The sequence below is a fragment of the Salmo trutta genome, chromosome 36 (genome assembly GCF_901001165.1).
Source record: "Salmo trutta chromosome 36, fSalTru1.1, whole genome shotgun sequence".
Taxonomy (NCBI): domain Eukaryota; kingdom Metazoa; phylum Chordata; class Actinopteri; order Salmoniformes; family Salmonidae; genus Salmo; species Salmo trutta.
Window position 1 is genome coordinate 17256105 of NC_042992.1, and position 19567 is coordinate 17275671.

Below are 19567 nucleotides of genomic sequence, written 5' to 3' on the forward strand. Positions count from 1 at the left end.
CAGCTCAACTTCAGGGCGGGCTTTCGCGCGTGAGGAGCAGCGGGTGAGAGTGGAGGAGAGGGAAAAGCAGAGCGCGCGGCCGGAAAAATGTGGGGCTCGTCCTAAAACCTGACGTCAGCAGGCACGAGCTTTAATAACATCACCAGTCCCAGTCCCAGACAGTGGTCCTCGCGGAGGAGATGACAACTAGAAGATTGCCTGGGACTTGTGGAGTGCGAAATATTTTGTTTTTAGTAAAGGAATAATTCTGGGTTCAATGAATTTACAATACCTAACCAGTGATGAGCTGGCTGCTAAAGTGGATTCTTATAGCAGCAGGGATTCAACAGGTGAGAAAGTGCCATTATAATACTTTTTTAGCAACACATGGTTTAATCCTTATTTACCAAATCTATTTCTTTCTGAAGTGCCAGATCTGATTCATGATTTCTTTAGAATAGAATAGTATTATTGATGCTTCCAGTAAATTCGCCGTGTATTCACAAGTTATTCCTCCATTTGTTAGTTGTACTTTACTGCCACCATGTGGTTATGTGGAGTCATGTTTTGCATTTTACTCCAGTTTCAAGAACTTCTTGGACAGTACTGTAATAGCATGGCATCAACAAACATCAAATAGTATGTTTCTAGTTTAATTTGGCCCTATCCGCCAAGTTAGGAGAGGTTTTTCATTAATTCAATACTTCACACGTTAAAACTGCTCACACAGTCTCAAAATGTCAGGCCTCAAACATAAGTTATATCACTCACACTCAGGGGCGAAAATCTGATATCAACTTTGGAGGGGACAATTACATAAAATTTTCTCAAGAGCAATTCCTGAGGGGGACACCAAAAGTAGTGCTGTAACACATAGCCTACATTGTAATATGGTAAATGTATATTGAGGAACTGAAGAAATAAGGTGTTTGCCGTACTCCTAACTACCGGTACCCAAAACTACACTACTAATCACAACAGCAATACCATTGCCTTTAACAAATCTTAGTTCAGTCACCAGTTTAAGTTGAGAGTGGGGGCTATCCATGGCATTTTCCAATTATGATCCTATATTACAAGTCAAAAAAATGGAGAACCTTTCATAATGTTGCCAAACAAAGACTCAACAAACTTACCTGAGACTCCCTGTCTCTGCCAGTCTGTCCCTGCATATCTGTCCCCAACTCTGCTGTCTGTGTGCCATCTGTTGCCTGCTCTGCCTAATGACATCATTGTGAAACATTTCCATTAGAATTTCATTTCTTTCTTATGAACATTTTATCAACTAGTCTTTGAGATATTAGGCTACTAGGGTTCTTACTTTGCGTTTTGGTGTACTGAAAAATACTCTGATGTCCGTCTTTTATTTTTCTGCCATTTTTCTACCTGGCTGGCTGGCTGGCTACACACACACACACAGTGTGTAGGTTATTTACAGTAGGAGATGGGCTTCTATCATCTTATCTTTTATCATTCTATTTGGGCTTCGATCTAAAAGGTAGCTAGCAAATGTGAAACAGATTAAAATGACAAGAGTTGACAGCTGTATGAGTTCACCATTTACACAACATATGCTGCAACCTTTTGTAATTTTAATAGTTTGTTTCATATTGGCTGGCTTCCAACAATAGCTGAATTTGCAAAGCTAGCGAGCGCCAATTCCGTTTCAGTGGTGTTTGCTATAATCTTTGCTACCCGGGTTAAATAAAGGTGAAATAAAATAAATAAATAAAAGTTCCCTTGCGACAATTTAGCTTTTGCAACGAGACCATTAAATATATTTAAGACAATGGTAGAAGACCATAGTTCTGTTCAGTTTGGACTTCAGTTTATCGCTAACCTTATCGCAGGGACTTTGAAGCACTAACTTACATCATATGCATGCTGATCTTGGAATAAATTGACGATAGCAAAGATTCCATCTTTGACGAGGCCACATAAATGGAATAGGTACCAGCTAGCTTAATAGTTAATATTTGCGCGCTAGCTCTGCATATTCAGCTAGTGTGTGTGCGCGATTTACTGGATTAACCTCACTTCAGTTACGTTTATTGAGTGCCTTTCAGACAGTAGATACGACCCCTCTGTTACCTTGCCAACTAAGGAACTGGCAGTGGATCAAAACATTGTGAGGCAATGGGTGGGGGGGTCGCAATCTTTTGAAACTTAAAAACGCACTATTAAGTGTCTATAATCAGCACAATTGCTTTCATTGCATATTATTAATATTTTTTAAATTACATAGTTATGTTTCAGTGATATATTGGGGGGGACAAATCATATTTTTCCAAGGATGGGGGGGTCGTGTCCCCCCCGTCCCCCCCGGGATTTCCGCCCCTGCTCACACTGAATCTAAATGGGAGAGAAAAAACAACTGCTTACACAAGGAGATGAAGGTGAGAGTCTATGATGCTCTATGTTGATTTGACCAGAGTTGTGCTCATGGTCTACCCTCAACATTCAGCTTGCACTTTCTCAACCTGACAACAGACTGCATGTGTGTCACAACATTGGTCATTTCACCCAGGTTTGGCAGGGGTTAGAGGTCAGATCAGTTGAACACTCCACATCTGTGGAAAGAAAGTTCCAAGTTTCTTATCTGACCTATATGGCAGTATTGTCAAGGTCACATTAGATGTCAGTCAAGATATTTGATAAACCATTTATCACTTTTTTCATTCCCAGATGCCCAAACAGCATTTGATGTTATATGTCTGCTTGACATTGGTCATAAGGTCACACAAAGGTCACACAAAAGGTCAAGGGGTTATAAGTCTGAACAGGTGATGGTATTCACAGTAATCTCAATAGCAGTTTTGGCTGTCTAGATATGATGGGGGTAAGGAACAATAAAACTTTGTATACACGTACATAAACCGACAAGCACAAAGCTTCTCAGCTCAACAGAAAACCCAGTTCACATTCATGTTATGCAATATGCATATATATATGGATTTTAATAATTTTTTTTGTACTCTCTTCATCCAATTTACGTTCATTTTTAGATGAAAAAGCTACATGGAGACGATAAACTGTTATGGTCATGATCAGTTGTTGTCCGTGTCTTTTTCATTACCTTGTGAAACACCCCCAGAACGCCCTTTAATGCTAAAAGTGACACGTAGGCTGAATCCCAAATGGCACCCTATTCCGAAATAGTGCACTATATAGGGAACAGGGTGCCATTTGGGATGTAACCGTGTTCTCTGATGTTGTTGTGTAATGACTGAGCCTGATGACAGCTGACTACTGCTTCAGCGGCAGATCCCCTGGGTACTGGCTCTCTGGTACACCCATGATTAAATCTCATTTATCTGCATTAAACATCCTATGCGCTCAATGGATTTACTATTTATTACTATAATTATATTTGAAAACCGTGAAGGCAACTGATGGGCTGCCAAGAACAAGCTTAGGAAAACAAAAATAACATGATTAAGGGGTCTTTTTCACATTTAATTAATTGCAGATTAATTGTGTCTGTATTACCTACCTGGATCAGAAGCTCTTTGACTTTTAGGATATTAATATAAACATGTTGATGTTGAAATGTAATTAGAGAGGTTTAATACAGAATAAGAGCCTGCAGTAACCTGCATGGGAATCTCCAAGAAAAGTTCATTTGGCACTGTTGGTCGGCCCATACTGGAGGTAGAGGTTGCTGCTATGACAGCATCAACATTAGTTACAATTGTTTTCATTGAGACGGTTTCATGGACACAGATTAAGCCTAGTCCTGGCCTAAAAAGCCCTAATCTGTGTCTGGGAAACCAGCCCCAAAAAGTTCCCTACAAAAAATCTGTTTGTTGAAAGTTCAGACATCAGAAATGAAAGTTTGGCCCTCAGACATTAGGCATAAAAGGCAGGGCCAAAGTAGAGTGTCTCGTTCACAAAGTATGACATTTTAAAGTAGGCCATTTGGCGATCTGGCTACTCCATGTGTAATAATGGGTCATGGAACACTCTGTCCTGACTCACACGAGGAAGTCTTGCTCTTATAATGTGAGGCCAAGACTGAGAATCATTTTTGGAGTTATAAATACTGAGCCAGTTTGAGCCAGCGGACGAGACAGTTTCCTCTGTAGGGACTTCAACAGTCTGGATCCAAGACCAAACGCCATTTGTTTGGTTGTAAAACTCTTCCTAGTGGTTTGTTCAGACAGCACATCTGTTTTGAGTGCTTTAAAAAAAGGGGTGATTTTCATTTGATCACACACACAAAAATGTGGTTTCTGATCTTGGCATAAATATATACAGTTTGTACAGGCAATATTCATGGGGTGAAATGTTGGACACGTTTTATTGTATTGTCACGTCAGCTGTGAAAATACTTTTATATGTTCAAAGAAACTATGAAAAATGGCCTACAGGCAGAATATTGTGTAGACAGGGGAACAAAAAGTACTTTGACTAATCAGTGTCATATTGATGAAATCATTTTGATTTCATATTCTTTCTTTTACCTCCCTTACCCTGTTAATCAACCTTGTTGTTGTTGTACAATCCGAACAAGAAGGCCAGCCAGACCTTTTAGCACATTCAGGAGGTGCAACACTTATCTAGCCAAATAGGGGATTTGGGTCTATTAGTTCTTAGGCCAATATAGGACATGTTGGAAATAAAAAAGATTAAGGACATGAAGCTAATTACAACATTGATCCTTGGGGCAACAGCCTATTATTCCCCTGTAACAGTTGCTACGTCAACTTAGCAACAGTATTTTGGGTGGCACTTATATAATGTGATTGTGATACAGGTGATCCACGTGCTAACAAGTACATGTGCTTCACAGGAGGTTGGTGCCACCTTAATTGGGGAGGACGGGCTCGTGGTAATGGCTGGAGCGGAATAGAGGAACGGTATCAAACACATCTACTCCGTTCCAGACATTATTATGAGCCATCCTCCCCTCAGCAGCCTCCACTGATTGTGCTTTTAATTGTCCTAGACATGGAAACCTACACAGATAACATACTGTACATCTTTGGTGCTTTAGGAATGTCTGTTCTCTACTTACATGGTTAATTGTGTTACCAAAAGTCATAGCGTTTGACCATAGAAAACTACAATATGTATTATGTATATCAAAGTGCATAACACTAACTCCTCCCTGTCCCTCTCATCTAGGCCTACTCCCAGACCCAGAATTCCTCTGCCATGCTGCCCCTAGCAGAATCCACAGACCTAGAGCCATACAACCGGACCCAGTACTGCCACTGGCCCTGTGAGTGCTCCCTGGTCCCCCCTTCCTGCCCTTCAGGGGTGAGCTTGCTCATGGATGGCTGTGACTGCTGCAGGGCCTGCGCCAGGCAGGTGGGGGAGGAGTGCAACGAGGCAGACGCCTGTGACTACCATAAGGGACTGTACTGCGATTACAGCTCAGACAAGCCGAGGTACGAAAAAGGAGTGTGTGCATGTAAGTGTCATTTACCACACATACTCTAACCTACTAAAGACACCAATCATGATTAAAGGAATAATCCACTCAAAAACTATATTTTGGTATTTGTTTCGTTAGTTCAGTGCTGATGCAGTCCCAAAATATTTTGCATGTCAGCAATCTGGTTTTCAAGATATATCAAATTGTAACTTGCCACATTTTCATGATGATGTGGCAAGTTACAATTTGCTTCTTGAAAGTACTATATATTGAAAACCTGATTGCTGACATACAAAACATTTTGGGACTGTATCAGCAGTGGACTAATGAAACAAATACCAAAAGATAGGTTTCACATTCATTTTACCCAATGTCATGACATGTTTGTTTTTGTTCAGATAACACTAAAAACATAGTCTGCTACATTACATTGTTATCATTACCTTATTCACTGTGTATCTCTCTGTGATGTAAGACTGCTGTCCTGACCTTCTTTGCCAGATATGGTTGGCACGGGCTGCGAGCATGACGGTGTGATCTACCGGAATGGGCAGAGCTTCAAACCCAGCTGTAAATACCAGTGTCTGTGTGTGAACGGGGCCATCGGGTGTGTGTCCCTGTGTACAGACTCCCAGCCCCCCCGGGTTTGGTGCCAGAACTCGAGGAGGGTCAAGATCCCCGGACGCTGCTGTGAACAGTGGATCTGCGACGAGCCCAAGAAGGGGAGGAAGACTGCTCCAAGACATGCAGTGGAGGGTAGGACACAGATCCATCAATCAATCAAACAATTGATCATGCAATCAATCAGTCAGTCAGTCAATCAATTAATCAGTGGTGGCTGGTGTCACTTCAAATAGGAGTACAGGCTCATTGTAATGGCTGGAATGGAATAAATGGAACCGTTTCAAACACATTGTTACCATTAGTGATTGAGAAATAGTCCATGTGTTCAATACCATTCCATTCCAGTCATTACATGGATAGAGTCCCGTGTATTGAGAATTTTTTTACCACTAATAACCATGGTAATATTGAGCAATTCTTTGAGAATTGTGAAGCAAAATAGTTTGAGGACATTGCTTCATAGTAGTTGACAGGTAGTACTGCTGTTGCAGCAGTAGTTGTGTGGGATCTTTCAACACTATCAGCGGTGGACTAGGGTGTGAATGTAGGTTGTTACTCCAGGGGGGAGAAGGGTGCAGCTGTGTGTAAGAGAAGACCAAACTCTTTTCCTGTACACTCTCTCGCCCTCATTCTCACTGTTACTTTTAGGTTGTTCCAGTGCTCAACGATCTTGTCCAGTAGTGTGCAAAGCCAAAAGGGAACTTAGATGTACTAGAGCAAGTCCATAAACAAACATTGACAGTAGAATGGCCTTACTGAAGAGCTCAGTGACCGTTCCAGCAAGTCAGTTCGTCAAATGTCTGCCCTGCTAGAGCTGCCCCGGTCAACTGTAAGTGCTGTTATTGTGGAGTGGAAACGTCTAGGAGCAACAATGGCTCAGCCGCTAAGTGGTAGGCCACACAAGCTCACAGAACGGGACCGCTGAGTGCTGAAGCGCATAAAAATCATCTGTCCTTGGTTGCAACACTCACTAACTACTTCCAAACTGCCTCTGCAAGCAGCATCAGCACAAAAACTTTTCATTGGGCGCTTCATGAAATGGGTTTCCATAACCGAGCAGCCGCACTCAAGCCTGAGATCACCTTGCGCAATGCCAAGCGTCGGCTGGAGTGGTGTAAAGCTTGCCGCCATTGGACTCTGGAGCAGTGGAAATGCGTTCTCTGGAGTGATGAATCACGCTTCACTATCTGACAGTCCAACGGACAAATCTACCTGCCCCAATGCATAGTGCCATCTGTAAGGTTTGGTGGAGGATGAATAATGGTCTGGGGCTGTTTTTCATGGTTTGGGCTAGACCCCTTAGTTCCAGTGAAGGGAAATCTTAACGCTACAGCATACAATGACATTCTAGACGATTCTGTGCTTCCAATTTTGTGGCAACAGTTTGGGGAAGGACCTTTCCTGTTTCAGCATGACTATGCCCCCGTGCACAAAGCGAGGTCCATACAGAAATGGTTTGTCGAGATCGGTGTGGAAGAACTTGACTGGCCTGCGCAGAGCCCTGACCTCAACCTCATCGAACACCTTTGGCATGAATTGGAATGCTGACTGCGAGTCAGGTCTAATCGCCCAACATCAGTGCCAGACATCACTAATGATCTTGTGGCTGACTGGAATCAAGTCCCCGCAGCGATGTTCCCACATCTAGTGGAAAGCCTTCCCAGAAAAGTGGAGGCTGTTATAGCAGCAATGGGGGGACCAACTCCATATTAATGCCCATGATTTTGGAATGAGATGTTTCACGAGCAGGTGTCCACATACTTTTGGTCATGAAGTTTATGAGTGTATTAGGTCCAGTTTTGATGAATAATGTCTATAAAGCACTTCTGTCACTGCCCATATTCAATTGTATTCTCTCTCTCTCTCTCTCTCTCTCTCTCTCTCTCTCTCTCTCTCTCTCTCTCTCTCTCTCTCTCTCTCTCTCTCTCTCTCTCACTCACACACTTCCTCTCTGCCTGTCTCTGTTGACATAGTTGTTCCTGTTGAGGCGAAGGGCCGTAGCAGGAACTGTGTGATCCAGACAACCTCCTGGAGTATCTGCTCTAAGACTTGTGGTCGAGGTCTGTCCCTGCGTGTCTCTAATGCCAACGACAGGTGTGAGATGGTAAAAGAGTCCCGCCTCTGCAACATACGGCCCTGTGAGGTGGACATCACCAAGCACATCAAGGTACATGTACAGAGTATGTGTATGCATACACACGTTTACACACATATATGGACACGGACACACATGCATGCATAGAGGTCAAATGTTTGTTTGTTATGATTTCTATATTGAAGAGTTCACATTGCTAAAAAGACCACATTCCCAAGATTCTAGGAACATTACAAAGAAAATATCAATAGCATTGATTTAATCATTTAACTTGTCCTCTTTCTCTCTCTTATCTCTCAGCCAGGGAAGAATTGTATGAACATCTACAGAGAAGAGCAGCCAAAAAACTTTACCATCTCAGGCTGTGTCAGTAAGAAGTCATACAGGCCTAAATACTGTGGGGTCTGCGTGGCCACGGACCATCGCTGCTGCATTCCCTACAAGTCCAAGACCATCGACGTGGAGTTTGTGTGTCCCAACGGGGCCGTGTTCACCTGGCAAGTCATGTGGATCAACGCCTGCTTCTGTAACCTCAGCTGCAAGAACCCCAATGATATCTTCGCCGAGCTGGAGAATTACTACGGCTACCCTGAGATCGTGAACTGAGACATTTCAATATAAGCCATATGCTTATTATGGGCTCTATTTAATCAGATCTGCTTAGCCAACATCCGCATAGCGGTTGTTTTGATGGTGTTAGAGGTGGAACTGCTTTAGAGCTGTCAATCCACAAGTGGCTCCCGGCATTATACCTAAAGCGGACATTGCCATTGGCTGCACGGAGTCACATGAACAGCCACTGGAATGTGAGATGTAATCTACACCTCAATTATGATTATATAAATGCGTATTATTTAGTTTAATGATTTGAAATTTGAGCGTCATTATTTCTATATAGCCTACACTTTCTCCTTCTGAACTTCTAACAGGAGTGTGGCGGGTGTGGATTTGTGACAATGGTCGCATGTGTAGCTGCTCACTGATTTGCAGTTCGACCTCTGAAACATCCACTATGCAGGTGTCTGCTATCGCTGGTTAATGCCTGATCTGATTGAATCTAGGCCTAAGCCTCCATCTACCCCTATTTTCACTTCCTTTTCCCTTTCTCAATGTTTTTTGGTTTGTCAGACCTTCAGAAACTCTGTTATATGTGATTTTATTTTATACATAGAGGCCGGTATTCAATCTAAGGCACGTTTTAGAACAGCGCTCCATACAGAAGACAGTCCGCCTTTTAAAGGCAATTTCCCCGGCATTCGCAGAGATGGCATTCAGTCTCTAGATCGTCCATTGGCTCGAATTCCAGACAAAGTATTTTTCTTACAAGGGGATCTTTCTTTAGCTTTTTTTCCTATTGGAAAAATGTGTAAATCAATGTTTTTGTGTTTTTTAAGCTCATCTTTATGGTCTGTATATGGTTGCTTTCGGAAATAGTTTATTGACTTACAAGTAAACCAAGTGTGTGAAATATTTTAGTTCTAATTTATTGAAGTACATTTTGAATACTAAATGATTGAACAAATTGTTTGTCATACAGGTATTTTTATAGTCACAGTAACAAGTTTCATGAAATCTCGTTCATGCTCATGTAAAGATTGATTTGATGGCGTGGCTCTGAATTGAGTAATGAGTAAGAGATGAAGTGAGATGCTACTATAGAATGCATGTGCTATATATATGGTTAAAGATCCTGTGGAATCATTTGATCTTACAATCATTCAAAATGACGACAACACCAGGACAAAAAGTTATAGGTTTTTAATAAATACAAATTGATATGCTATATTTAATGCTTCTCATCTACAGCATTAGGCAGTTATGTATCTTTATAAAGCGATGGAGGCCGGTGTTCTACAAAGCCGGCAAGTGTTGCTGTCGTGCACGTAAGAGTGGGAGAGGGTTTTTGATAAGCTCTATGGCTAACTGGGATCTTTATATTACATCATGTGGATCGGCTTGACTTTCTGAAATCCATCACAATAAAGGAGCCTTAATAAGTCAGAGGGTTTCCATGGCACATTATCTTTGTTCTGCCGTGATTGCATAGAAATAATCATTTACATACACAAGAAGAAATATCCAGAAGAACAATTTTGCCTGAAGCCATGATCTGTTAATAAAGCAACAGTATGTGTTTGTTTGATTAATGAAAGGATCATCTCATGAAATGTTCTACAATACATCCAGAAGAATGTTAACTTTAGATGAAACAGACATCCTAAAAGAGAGGGATCCTTACAGGAATGTGTTGTGTGTACATGATTCTTTTCAATTCCCTCCTTTCCAAAGTTTCAAAGACGAATAGCAATTTGAGAAGATAAAAAAGACGCCATATATATGTTTTTTTTTATCCACTTGCCTACCTATTCTTACGCCACTTATCTCCTGTATCCCACAGTACATTAATCATAACATTGAAAAGTTAACGATGAACAATTAGAAAGTCATTTAGTCAGGTACACATTTGAGAAAGCTGTATCATATGTAATAAAGAACTATAGACAACAAAAAAACAAACAGAACTGTCATGATGATAGATTTAAACAAACTGCTGTATTAAGTACTGGTTCTGCAGCCACAGCTTTCTCCCACATTCTCCGTTGCGCTGTGTTACTCTGCTGCGTTGCCACTAACAACTAGATATTCCACCTGACTCGGCAGATGGGAAGGGATCCGTTTATTTCAGAATACGTTTTTCCCTCTAAGGAATTTCCTTCACAATGCAGTAGTATATACTTGCATAGCCTTACACACACAACCTCTTCGCATAACTCTTTGGCATAGAGACATTCTCTAGTTGTGTGTTTGTAGGTGTGGTTAGTGGCAGCGCAGCAGGAACCAGGGGGCCAGAGGTTAAAGGTTGAGTGTCATGTAAGGGTCATCTAGCAGGACACTTCGGTGGACTTGAGCGCGGTGCTGCTGTTCGCTGTGCCTTCCATACTGTCCGTGTGGGAGCGGCCGCGCTTCTCGTTGGTGTGAGACCGGCTCCTGTTTCCCTCGTTGGTGTGAGACCGGCTCCTGTTGCCATCCATGGAGTGGATGCTGGAGCCGGATGCAGTGCGAGAGCGGACCAGTCTGGTCATGCTGGCGGCGGGCACTGGGGAAAGGAGGAGGAAGAGCAGACAAGGTTCAAGATCCATTCACACACTGTGTTTATGGTCAACTGAATTCTGATTGTGTGCAAAATATTTCATATTTATATTATATTTATATTTCATAATCATTATAGAACAGGTTAACTGGCATCCTGTTGTTATCTGAAGGTGCAGTTACTAATCTCACCCACCAGGTGGCAGGCAAACTCATTCTTACAGGTTGACGTGAACACCCACGTTTATTTTGCAAACAGTAATAGGGTAACCAGACTTTTATGTTTCTACATAGTTAATTAAATACTTGTTAATATAATTACTGGTCAGTGTTGGTTACACAGAGAGTGTTTGTTGGAGTGTGTACTTACTGTAGCCCATTCCCTGAATGAAGTACTTGAAGGCCTCTGTCAGCTTTGCAGGCTGTTGAGTGAGCAAAGGAAAGTTAGCAACTTGTTTCCCTGGTATTATCCACATAATGACATATCAACCGACAGATTCATGTCCTATCCTACAAACTGTGATAATGAGAGGCATATGTATGACAGCTGTTGTAGCAGCAGGTGCTGAGCTGGGTATTAGCTCTCCAGACCCGACGTTATGTGCCTCATTGCTACTGTCACTAATGCTCTTAAATCAAGCTGCCGTTGTAATAACCCCCTAATGATTATCCCTTTGCCACCCCACCTCACCTGCGTGAACGCATTAACATGTTAGAAACGCACCTGGTCAACCATGGGCAGGCCTCCGCAATCCGCCATCTGGATAAAATACAAATAAAGAAGGTCATGAGGTTATTGTCCGTTAGCACGTTATTCAGGAGGGCAGAGTTAAGGTATCAGGTCAGCAGTGGTACGACATTAGTCACCCCCCATTACACAAAACAGCCTCCCATTTAACACTTCCTCAACGTGAAACAAGTGTTTTCCATCAGCCTCTGGACAGTTAACAGTTTAGCGGCTGCAAAACGTGCTCATTTCAGGGCTTTACAGAACGCATTAGGTCACAGCCAGGGGCGTGAACGTCATAGGTAGGCCAGACAGGAAGGATTGTGACCTGGGTCATGTTTATCAGGAACCAAACCGAGGTAAACAAACTCAAACAGAGAGGGCACTAGCTGGATTTGGTCCAATAAGAAACAAAAATGTTCCATTGCAAAACGTTTTCCATTACGTGCCTAATGAACAGACCCTGGAGGCTGGGTACAGCAGCATAGCCTCAACCTGCAGTCTCAGGGGTCCAAAGCAAGGCTAGTAAATCAGTCACCAGGTAGTTGCTGAGCTCCTGGAAGCTCATCAGACTGCCTAGCCAATATTATGACCTATTATTAGCAGGAGGTAGATTGTAGGGGGCCACTCACCTTGAGCAGTGTGGTCTTTGTCGGGTCCAGCTTAGTATTGCACTCTACCTGTAGATGCACAGTACAGAGTCTAATTGAGCGACTAAATATTTACCCCAGTAGAGAAATAAATAGGTAACTGGGGGAGTAATATTGTATTGCTAGAAAAGCTTTTGTGGTGTTTGATTTCTTTCCCTTTTTTGTCCCATGTTTAAATCCTAAAAGTTTTAACCTTTGTTAATATCTTGTTGGGTAGGTTAGGGCTCTCCAACCCTGTTCCAGGAGGGCTACCCTCTTGTAGGTTTTAACTAACCTGATTCAGGTTAGGTGCGCTAGATTAGGGTTGGAGTGAAAACCTACAGGACGGTAGACCTCCTGGAACAGGGATGGAGAGCCCTGACTTAGATGAAAGGACAACACATGTTCTTAGGAACCTAGGGACTAAAGACCAGAGGTATTACTGTTAATGATTTGTTTATGACCGTTAGGATTACAGTGTGTATTGGGACTTACCACAGCGTCAACAGCCGGAGAGCTGTCTCCTACCACCAACAGAGAAGGACACCTGAGAGCAAAACATTAATTGCTATTTTGATACGCGAGGCTTATTTGATTTAATAGAAGTTTGGTAATGCTTAGGTTGTGATGACTGTACTGATATAAGTGTGATGCATGTGACATCCCGGCAACTTTGAGAAAAAAAACACTTTATATCGGAGTTGTCCCTGTTGACGGTCTATGCATATTCATGAGGCTAGCATAGCATCTCACTCTCCATTGAATACAGGCAGTTGACGTCAACACCCATCATCGAATATTCAAGAAAATATTCAAATTACGAGATGTATCCACCAATCCGAAGAGAGGAAAAGGAAGGAGCTTGACAGCCCGCCGTTCCGCTCTGTGGTCAACGAATCCCATTGTTAGGGCGGAGACTAGCATCTTGTCATTATATCCATATGTGGTTATAGTACTACAGAGACAGGAGTTTTTCCCGGACCGAGTAACCACCAGACCAGGCTATAACTAGGGCCCAGAATTTCCAGGTCAGGGAAAACTCATGGCTCTAGCAATATGCCATGTGGGATGATTGAGGTATGCTGAAAAGTCTGAAGGTTTGGAACTCACTTCAGGGTTCTGACGGAGACTTTCCCACCAGGAATGGGCCTCTCAATCTCCAGATCCCGCCGGCTGAGAGGGAAAAAGGTGGGATATCAGTGAGGCCCAAGCTGAACATACTGACATTTTACAAATATAATATTACATATATATGTTTATTATCTATTATACATATGTAATAACATATATTGAAATATTATAAATACATAGATAAGATACAGTATGGGTCTATAATGAATATGCATGCATCCTCTGGAGGACTTGTAAGACACGATTATGTATATTAAATATATACATGTTTATGTGGAGTCAAAGGATGTTAATGGTAATCTGTGTTATTCTCCGCAGTGAGGAGTCTAGTGTATTTACATGTTGTAAGACTTGATTAAAAGGGATACTTTGGGATTTTGGCAATGAAGCCCTTTATCTAGTTCCCCATAGTCGGATGAACCCATGGATACCATTTGTATGATTATTCTCTGCAGGAGCCCGGTGTAGTTACCTGTTGTAAGCTTTGACAAAGTGGTGCAGGTTGTACTGGTTCATGTCGTTCATGATGTGATGGCGGTAGGTGGCGATAAGATCATGGTTGTTGGATATTTCCTCCTACAGAGACAGAAATAAACACCTATTCAGACTCTGTGACCTAGTGACAGTACTGCAACATGTAAGCCTGCCACGAACTGTCCTATATCCATGTAGCCAATAATTGGAATAGATTCAATGGGATTATGCTGATGAGATTTGCAGTTTCAATCACTGTCTATTTTGGTGCCCACTGCTCACCTTTCCGAAGAGATGGCCGATGAGCATTTCGGGCAAAGCAGTGACCTGAAAAGAGATTGAAAAGAAGATTTGTCTATATTTTTTCATGGGTCAAATAGCAATCATATACATAGCTACGTTAATACTGTATAAACAAGCTACGTGACAATGTTGACAATCTAAAAAGGGCTTTATAAATCATCAAAGTTGATGGATTGTTGTGGATTTGTGGTTGTGTGGAGATGGTCCTGTATAGTACCTTGTTTGCAGCCCAGTCCATCCATCCCTCAGCACAGTGGTTGATGTTAACCAGAACCAGGCCTTCCACCAACGCTGGGTAGTCCAGCTAAAAACAGATACAAACATTTGGTCAATGACTTCGTAATGGTGAAATTATACAAACAGTGCTCATTGAAACCTCATAGGGGTCCATTTCATTCACTATACTCATTGAAACCTCAACGTTTCGTAACAGAGAGAAGTTAGTTATGGGTCAGTTAGGAGTTAAAACATTATTGGTATCCCTCCATCATCTGGGTTTCAGCAGATTGAGACGGAGTCCCTACAGGTGCGGGTGTTTTGGTACGGAGCCAGTCTACAACATTTCCAGACTCTCAGCAGCAGGCTAAAGCAATAAACAGGACTGTTCACCCAAAATCAGTACAGCATCACTGGGAACATTAATCTACTAGAACTTCTAATCCCGGTTTGATTAAAACTCTTCATAATGAACCAAACTTAAGAATAATTGAAAGGGGAAGGTAGGAGGGAGGAGGGCGTCAAACTCACAGCGAATCTTGCCAGGATGTAGGCTCCAGCTCCGACGGCTATTCCAATTATGCTTTTCAGGCTGTGGTTAACAAACAAACAGAATATCATCAGAAGTTTTTGGGCCAATGGATGAGGGCCTAAGGCATCATGGTCTTTATTAATAAAGCATCTCAAAACAGGAGTTCTCTTCATTATGATCTAGAAGGCAAAACAGCACTTCTAATCTGAGACACTATGAATATAGATCCCGAACGGTAAGTAGCATGACATGCAAAATAAATTGACACATACATGTTATTCAATCATTGCACCCACACTGCTCGCGAGCGTCTGCGTAGCCAGGCACTAAAATGGAACTTGGTTCTATTTGTGACGCTCGACGCAGTGCAAGTCCCTCTTCTCCCATCTCCTCATTGGTTTTTAGGAGCATATACCCACGTGGGTGATTGAAAGATGAACTGAGGTCCACACTCCAGTGGTAATGCACCTTAAAGTTGGTTGCAAACCGTCATATAAAGTCCAAAGAAGAAGAAGCCTGAAGGAGGAGAGATTACTAGAAACGAACTCGGTTTACCGTTTTATCTGTGGATTAATTGTCGGATTAGAGGACCTTAGAGGACCTTGTGCAACAGCAAGCTAGCTAGCTAAATTTCTATAAATGTTTAATGCACGTGTCCTGATCGCGTCTGGTGTGGGTGGACAAAATCAACATGTACGCGAGTGGTCTGGTCAGCATTTCAGCCCTATGGACTGGGGTTCAAATGTATGAGGAGAAATATATTTCATAATGAAAATATTTGATCAATTTCTAAATCTTATAAAGTCCTTGTTTGGACTTACCCAAAATGCTTGAGGACCAGGGGGAGGGACTCAGACAGCTGATCCATGGAGGGGTACTCGTACCTGGAGACAAAACAACAACGTCAGGGTTAAAGTACTTCCATTATCAACACTTTACAATGCTTCTTATCACTGCCCTCCATATCTCCATTCCATCAACAGCCTCATACTGGTTTCTCCTATCCTTTCTTCACTTTGATCATCTCTCCTATTCAGATCAAAGGGGATCTGGACTCAAGATGCAGACGATCATAAAAATGAAGCACCAGAGCAATCAGGTAAAAAAACTATATTCACCTAACAAGCAAATGATTTATCAAGAGATCAGTGTAAATGGGCCACAACAGATCTAGATGCTACAGTACAGAGGTCAAAGGGTGACAGATGAACAGGTTGGCCTACATTTGGTGCAAAGGTGGCAAGGTGGTCAAGTGGTCTAAGCCGCTGCCTCCAGAACTCATACCGCTGCAGCATGGGTTTGAATACGGCCCAGTGCCATTTCAGCCCACTCTCCTCCATCTTTCCTGTTTACATCTGTCCTATCCAATCAACAACAAATAAGATAAGGCTAGGCGACTAGGCTCACCCAGTAGAGAAAGTGTTGGCCCCCTCGTGCTGCCCAGGGGCATCGACGTGGCACACAGCAAAGTGCTGCATGATCTCCTGCATGTCCTCATGCTGGAACATGGAGTCAAAGCACGTCTTGTCTGAAACATGGAGATCCGGTACAGGATGTTAGTGAGGAGGCTGGATCTCACATGATTTGTGGATGTCAGATGTCTATCACGGTGGCCACTGTGTGCTTCTTCTCAACTTTCAAATGTATCCATTTATTTAAATGTTCATCTTTATTTAGCCAGGTAAGTCATTGAGAATCAATGATCTTTTACAAATGAAGTAAATTCACTTTTCATGATGTTGACTAGCCGTTATAGTCAATGAATAGACGTTCTCATTCTTAAACGTAACAATACCAAAGTGCATGGGGACATTAGTCTTACATTGAGGGGTGACATCAAATCCATTAACTAGGATGGGATGAATGAAGCATATGGGGCTTACGGTTCAGTCCAATGTCATGGAAGGTGAGGATGACGGGCCGGTCTCCTTTGGGCATCCCCTTCATGGTGCAGTGGATCCTTCCATGGGGAGTCTCCACATCGTGCTCCTAAAGATGGAATAAACCACGGTTAGCAAATAGGGGTACCACAGAACTCTGTTCAACTTTATAAGAAAATATTCAAACATAACAAAGAAAAAACAACGAAGAACTCTACTCGACCTGGACAAGGTAAACCCTAAGCGAAACAGAGTTGAACTGCACCAAGGTATCCATGCTTAGCAGAGGATGATAATCCAGAACACTGTTCAAGAGCACGAAGCTCATGTTGTCAGCTTTGAAGATGCAGAGAAAACACTTGAATTTTCACCTGAATGAATCACTATGGATTTAGTTTTTACCTTCAGAATCACTTGTTTTTAACTTGGGCTGCATGTATTTTCTCCAACACAACACATTGTAATCAGAATACATCCAAACAGACTTATAGTTCGCTCTGACTAAGGGGCAGCAGGTAGCCTAGTGGTTAGAGTGTTGGGCCAGTAACCAAAAGGTTGCTGGATCAAATCCCTGAGCTGACAAGGTAAAATCTGTTGTTCTGCCCCTGAACAAGGCAGCTAACCTGCTGTCACTGTCAATAAGAATTTGTTCTTAATTGACTTGCCTAGTTAAATAAGTAAAAAAATGATAAATTACCAAAATGTAAAGGCTTCATCAAAAAGTTCCATTGAAAACAAATGTATTCTACTTTCAGTGAAACAGACAATTGGCTCATGCAAAAGCAGTTAGCCTTTCTGCATTCAGTACGTTCAGTTTCTCAAGGAGTCATCATCAGAGCATCTGGCAATAATGTTTTAACAATGACCAACAATATGATTCAATCCCACATGATTTCTGACTGATGCATATTACTACCAAAGGACCATCAGTCCATCATGTTTTTCACAATCAGAGATTGTTTATTTCAATCCCACAATAGTACAGAAGAAAAGATAAAGGTAAACAAGCCCAAGACGGCCTATCAAAGCCCACCATCAATTATTCCATAACAGACAGAGATCCAACAGTACTTACAGAGGTTTCAATCTCAGCAACAACACTCTCCATGTCCGAATCCCCCTCAAGAACCATGTTTCCTCGTGGCTTTTGGTCACCCGTACTGAGTAGTAAACGGAGGTAGTGCTCTGAGCTATAGATCCAATTGAAGGTAAGCTTCTGTAAAGGTCTTTATGAGGGGACTTGTCTGAGGGTTGTGTTTTATACCCCTGGTACTTACTACTCTGCATAAGCCCTGGCCTCCCATGGTGCTTTGCAAGGTGGTCAAAACAAGATAATTCTAGCTGAAGAGATCCCTAAATTGGATCAGCACAATGTCCGAAAGTGGGGCAGCATGGGATATTTAGTGAAGAGTAGTGCAAAGTGAAGAGTAAGCAAGCCATCAGATCAATGGGAATACAGTATAAAAGAGCAATGAATAACTTTTAACCCAGTTGCCAAAATATCCGAATTTGATGACATATCAGGCAGTCAAGAAAGAGAAAAATAAAGACATTTTTTGTAATAGCACTGGCATAATCATATCTGAAGCCTTTATGGTGTTTAAAGTCATTCTGTTAGGTATGTCTGTGTGGCAATGTTTCAACAGATTGAAAACTAACTCAGTATCGTTATGAGATACCGTACAAATACATTGTTTCGTGTCTCAATGTTATCAGTGTGGGGAGATTATCTTTAGTCTACTATTCCAAGGATAAGATAGATTATTGGCTCCTAGGTGCAATTTTGTTTGCGGCACGTTCAATTTCATAGGCCTAGCCCACTAGACCTACTGATACTGCAAGTATGAGTGGTTACCAATAAAATAATATTGCCACTGGAATAGGGGAGGAATCCTGATGTCATAAACCCCATACACTGACCAAAACAACTCTTACAAGGAAGGTAGTTAGGTCCAGGTTAAGACCCTGAGGAGTTGTGTCCCAAATGGCAACCTATTCCGCACATAGTGCATACATTTTTACCAAATGAATTTGGGCTCTGGTCAAAAGTAATACACTGCATTGGGAATATGTTGCCATTTGGGACGCAATAAGAGTCAACGATGTAGTCAAATCCAGTTCAACTAATGCTTCCCTCCAGGTTCACATAACCTATTTACATGACCTGAGGTAGACATCTGACGGCAGTGTCGTCTAGGTAGCTACGGCTTATTTGGTGGCAGTTTGATATAGACACATGCTGAGCTAATCTCATTGAGTTAGCTAGAGGAGGGGGGAGAGGAGAAAGGAGGAGAAGGGATACATGTGTAACTAGTGTGCCTGAGCTTAAAGGGGGGAGGGGGAGGCAGCCTGGGAACAGGACAGGTGGCTGAGGTGTCCCTCCTCTACCTACGTCAGTAGGGCTCTAAGACACAAAGCGATATTAAACGCTTGCCCTGGAAACCTGAGTTGACTAATCCCAGTAGGCGTGAGGGTCGGTTTGCACGAGATGGTTAGCTGCAGGCAAA

At 42.3% G+C, this 19567-nt stretch overlaps 2 protein-coding genes across 4 annotated transcripts in view; one reads left to right on the forward strand and one right to left on the reverse strand.

Moving 5' to 3' along the window:
• The first annotated feature begins 155 nt into the window (after positions 1–155).
• Positions 156–10079, forward strand: LOC115175555 (WNT1-inducible-signaling pathway protein 1-like). Of its 2 annotated transcripts, none has more exons than XM_029734853.1 (5): positions 156–329; positions 5107–5395; positions 5861–6115; positions 7957–8150; positions 8379–10079. In XM_029734853.1, exons 1-5 carry the CDS (start codon positions 282–284, stop codon positions 8682–8684), a joined length of 1092 nt encoding a protein of 363 aa, XP_029590713.1. In that variant the 5' UTR covers positions 156–281; the 3' UTR covers positions 8685–10079. The 2 variants fall into 2 exon arrangements, with proteins under 2 accessions (XP_029590713.1, XP_029590714.1); XM_029734854.1 differs by having other exon boundaries at positions 5987–6115.
• LOC115175554 (protein NDRG1) overlaps positions 9822–19567 on the reverse strand; it is a 22908-nt gene continuing 13162 nt past the window's right edge. The window contains exons 1-14 of one of the 2 annotated variants that reach the window (XM_029734852.1): positions 18136–19025; positions 17064–17169; positions 16588–16708; positions 16002–16064; positions 15180–15240; positions 14650–14736; positions 14412–14456; positions 14128–14231; positions 13635–13697; positions 13020–13071; positions 12528–12575; positions 11893–11928; positions 11539–11590; positions 9822–11175 (exon numbers count right to left, since the gene is read on the reverse strand). In XM_029734852.1, the coding sequence (XP_029590712.1) occupies positions 10961–11175; positions 11539–11590; positions 11893–11928; positions 12528–12575; positions 13020–13071; positions 13635–13697; positions 14128–14231; positions 14412–14456; positions 14650–14736; positions 15180–15240; positions 16002–16064; positions 16588–16708; positions 17064–17169; positions 18136–18192 (1110 nt within the window). In that variant the 5' untranslated portion in view covers positions 18193–19025 and the 3' untranslated portion in view covers positions 9822–10960. Of the gene's footprint in view, positions 11176–11538; positions 11591–11892; positions 11929–12527; positions 12576–13019; positions 13072–13634; positions 13698–14127; positions 14232–14411; positions 14457–14649; positions 14737–15179; positions 15241–16001; positions 16065–16587; positions 16709–17063; positions 17170–18135; positions 19026–19567 lie in introns of those variants that run through there. The other variant, XM_029734851.1, reaches the window with a different exon arrangement.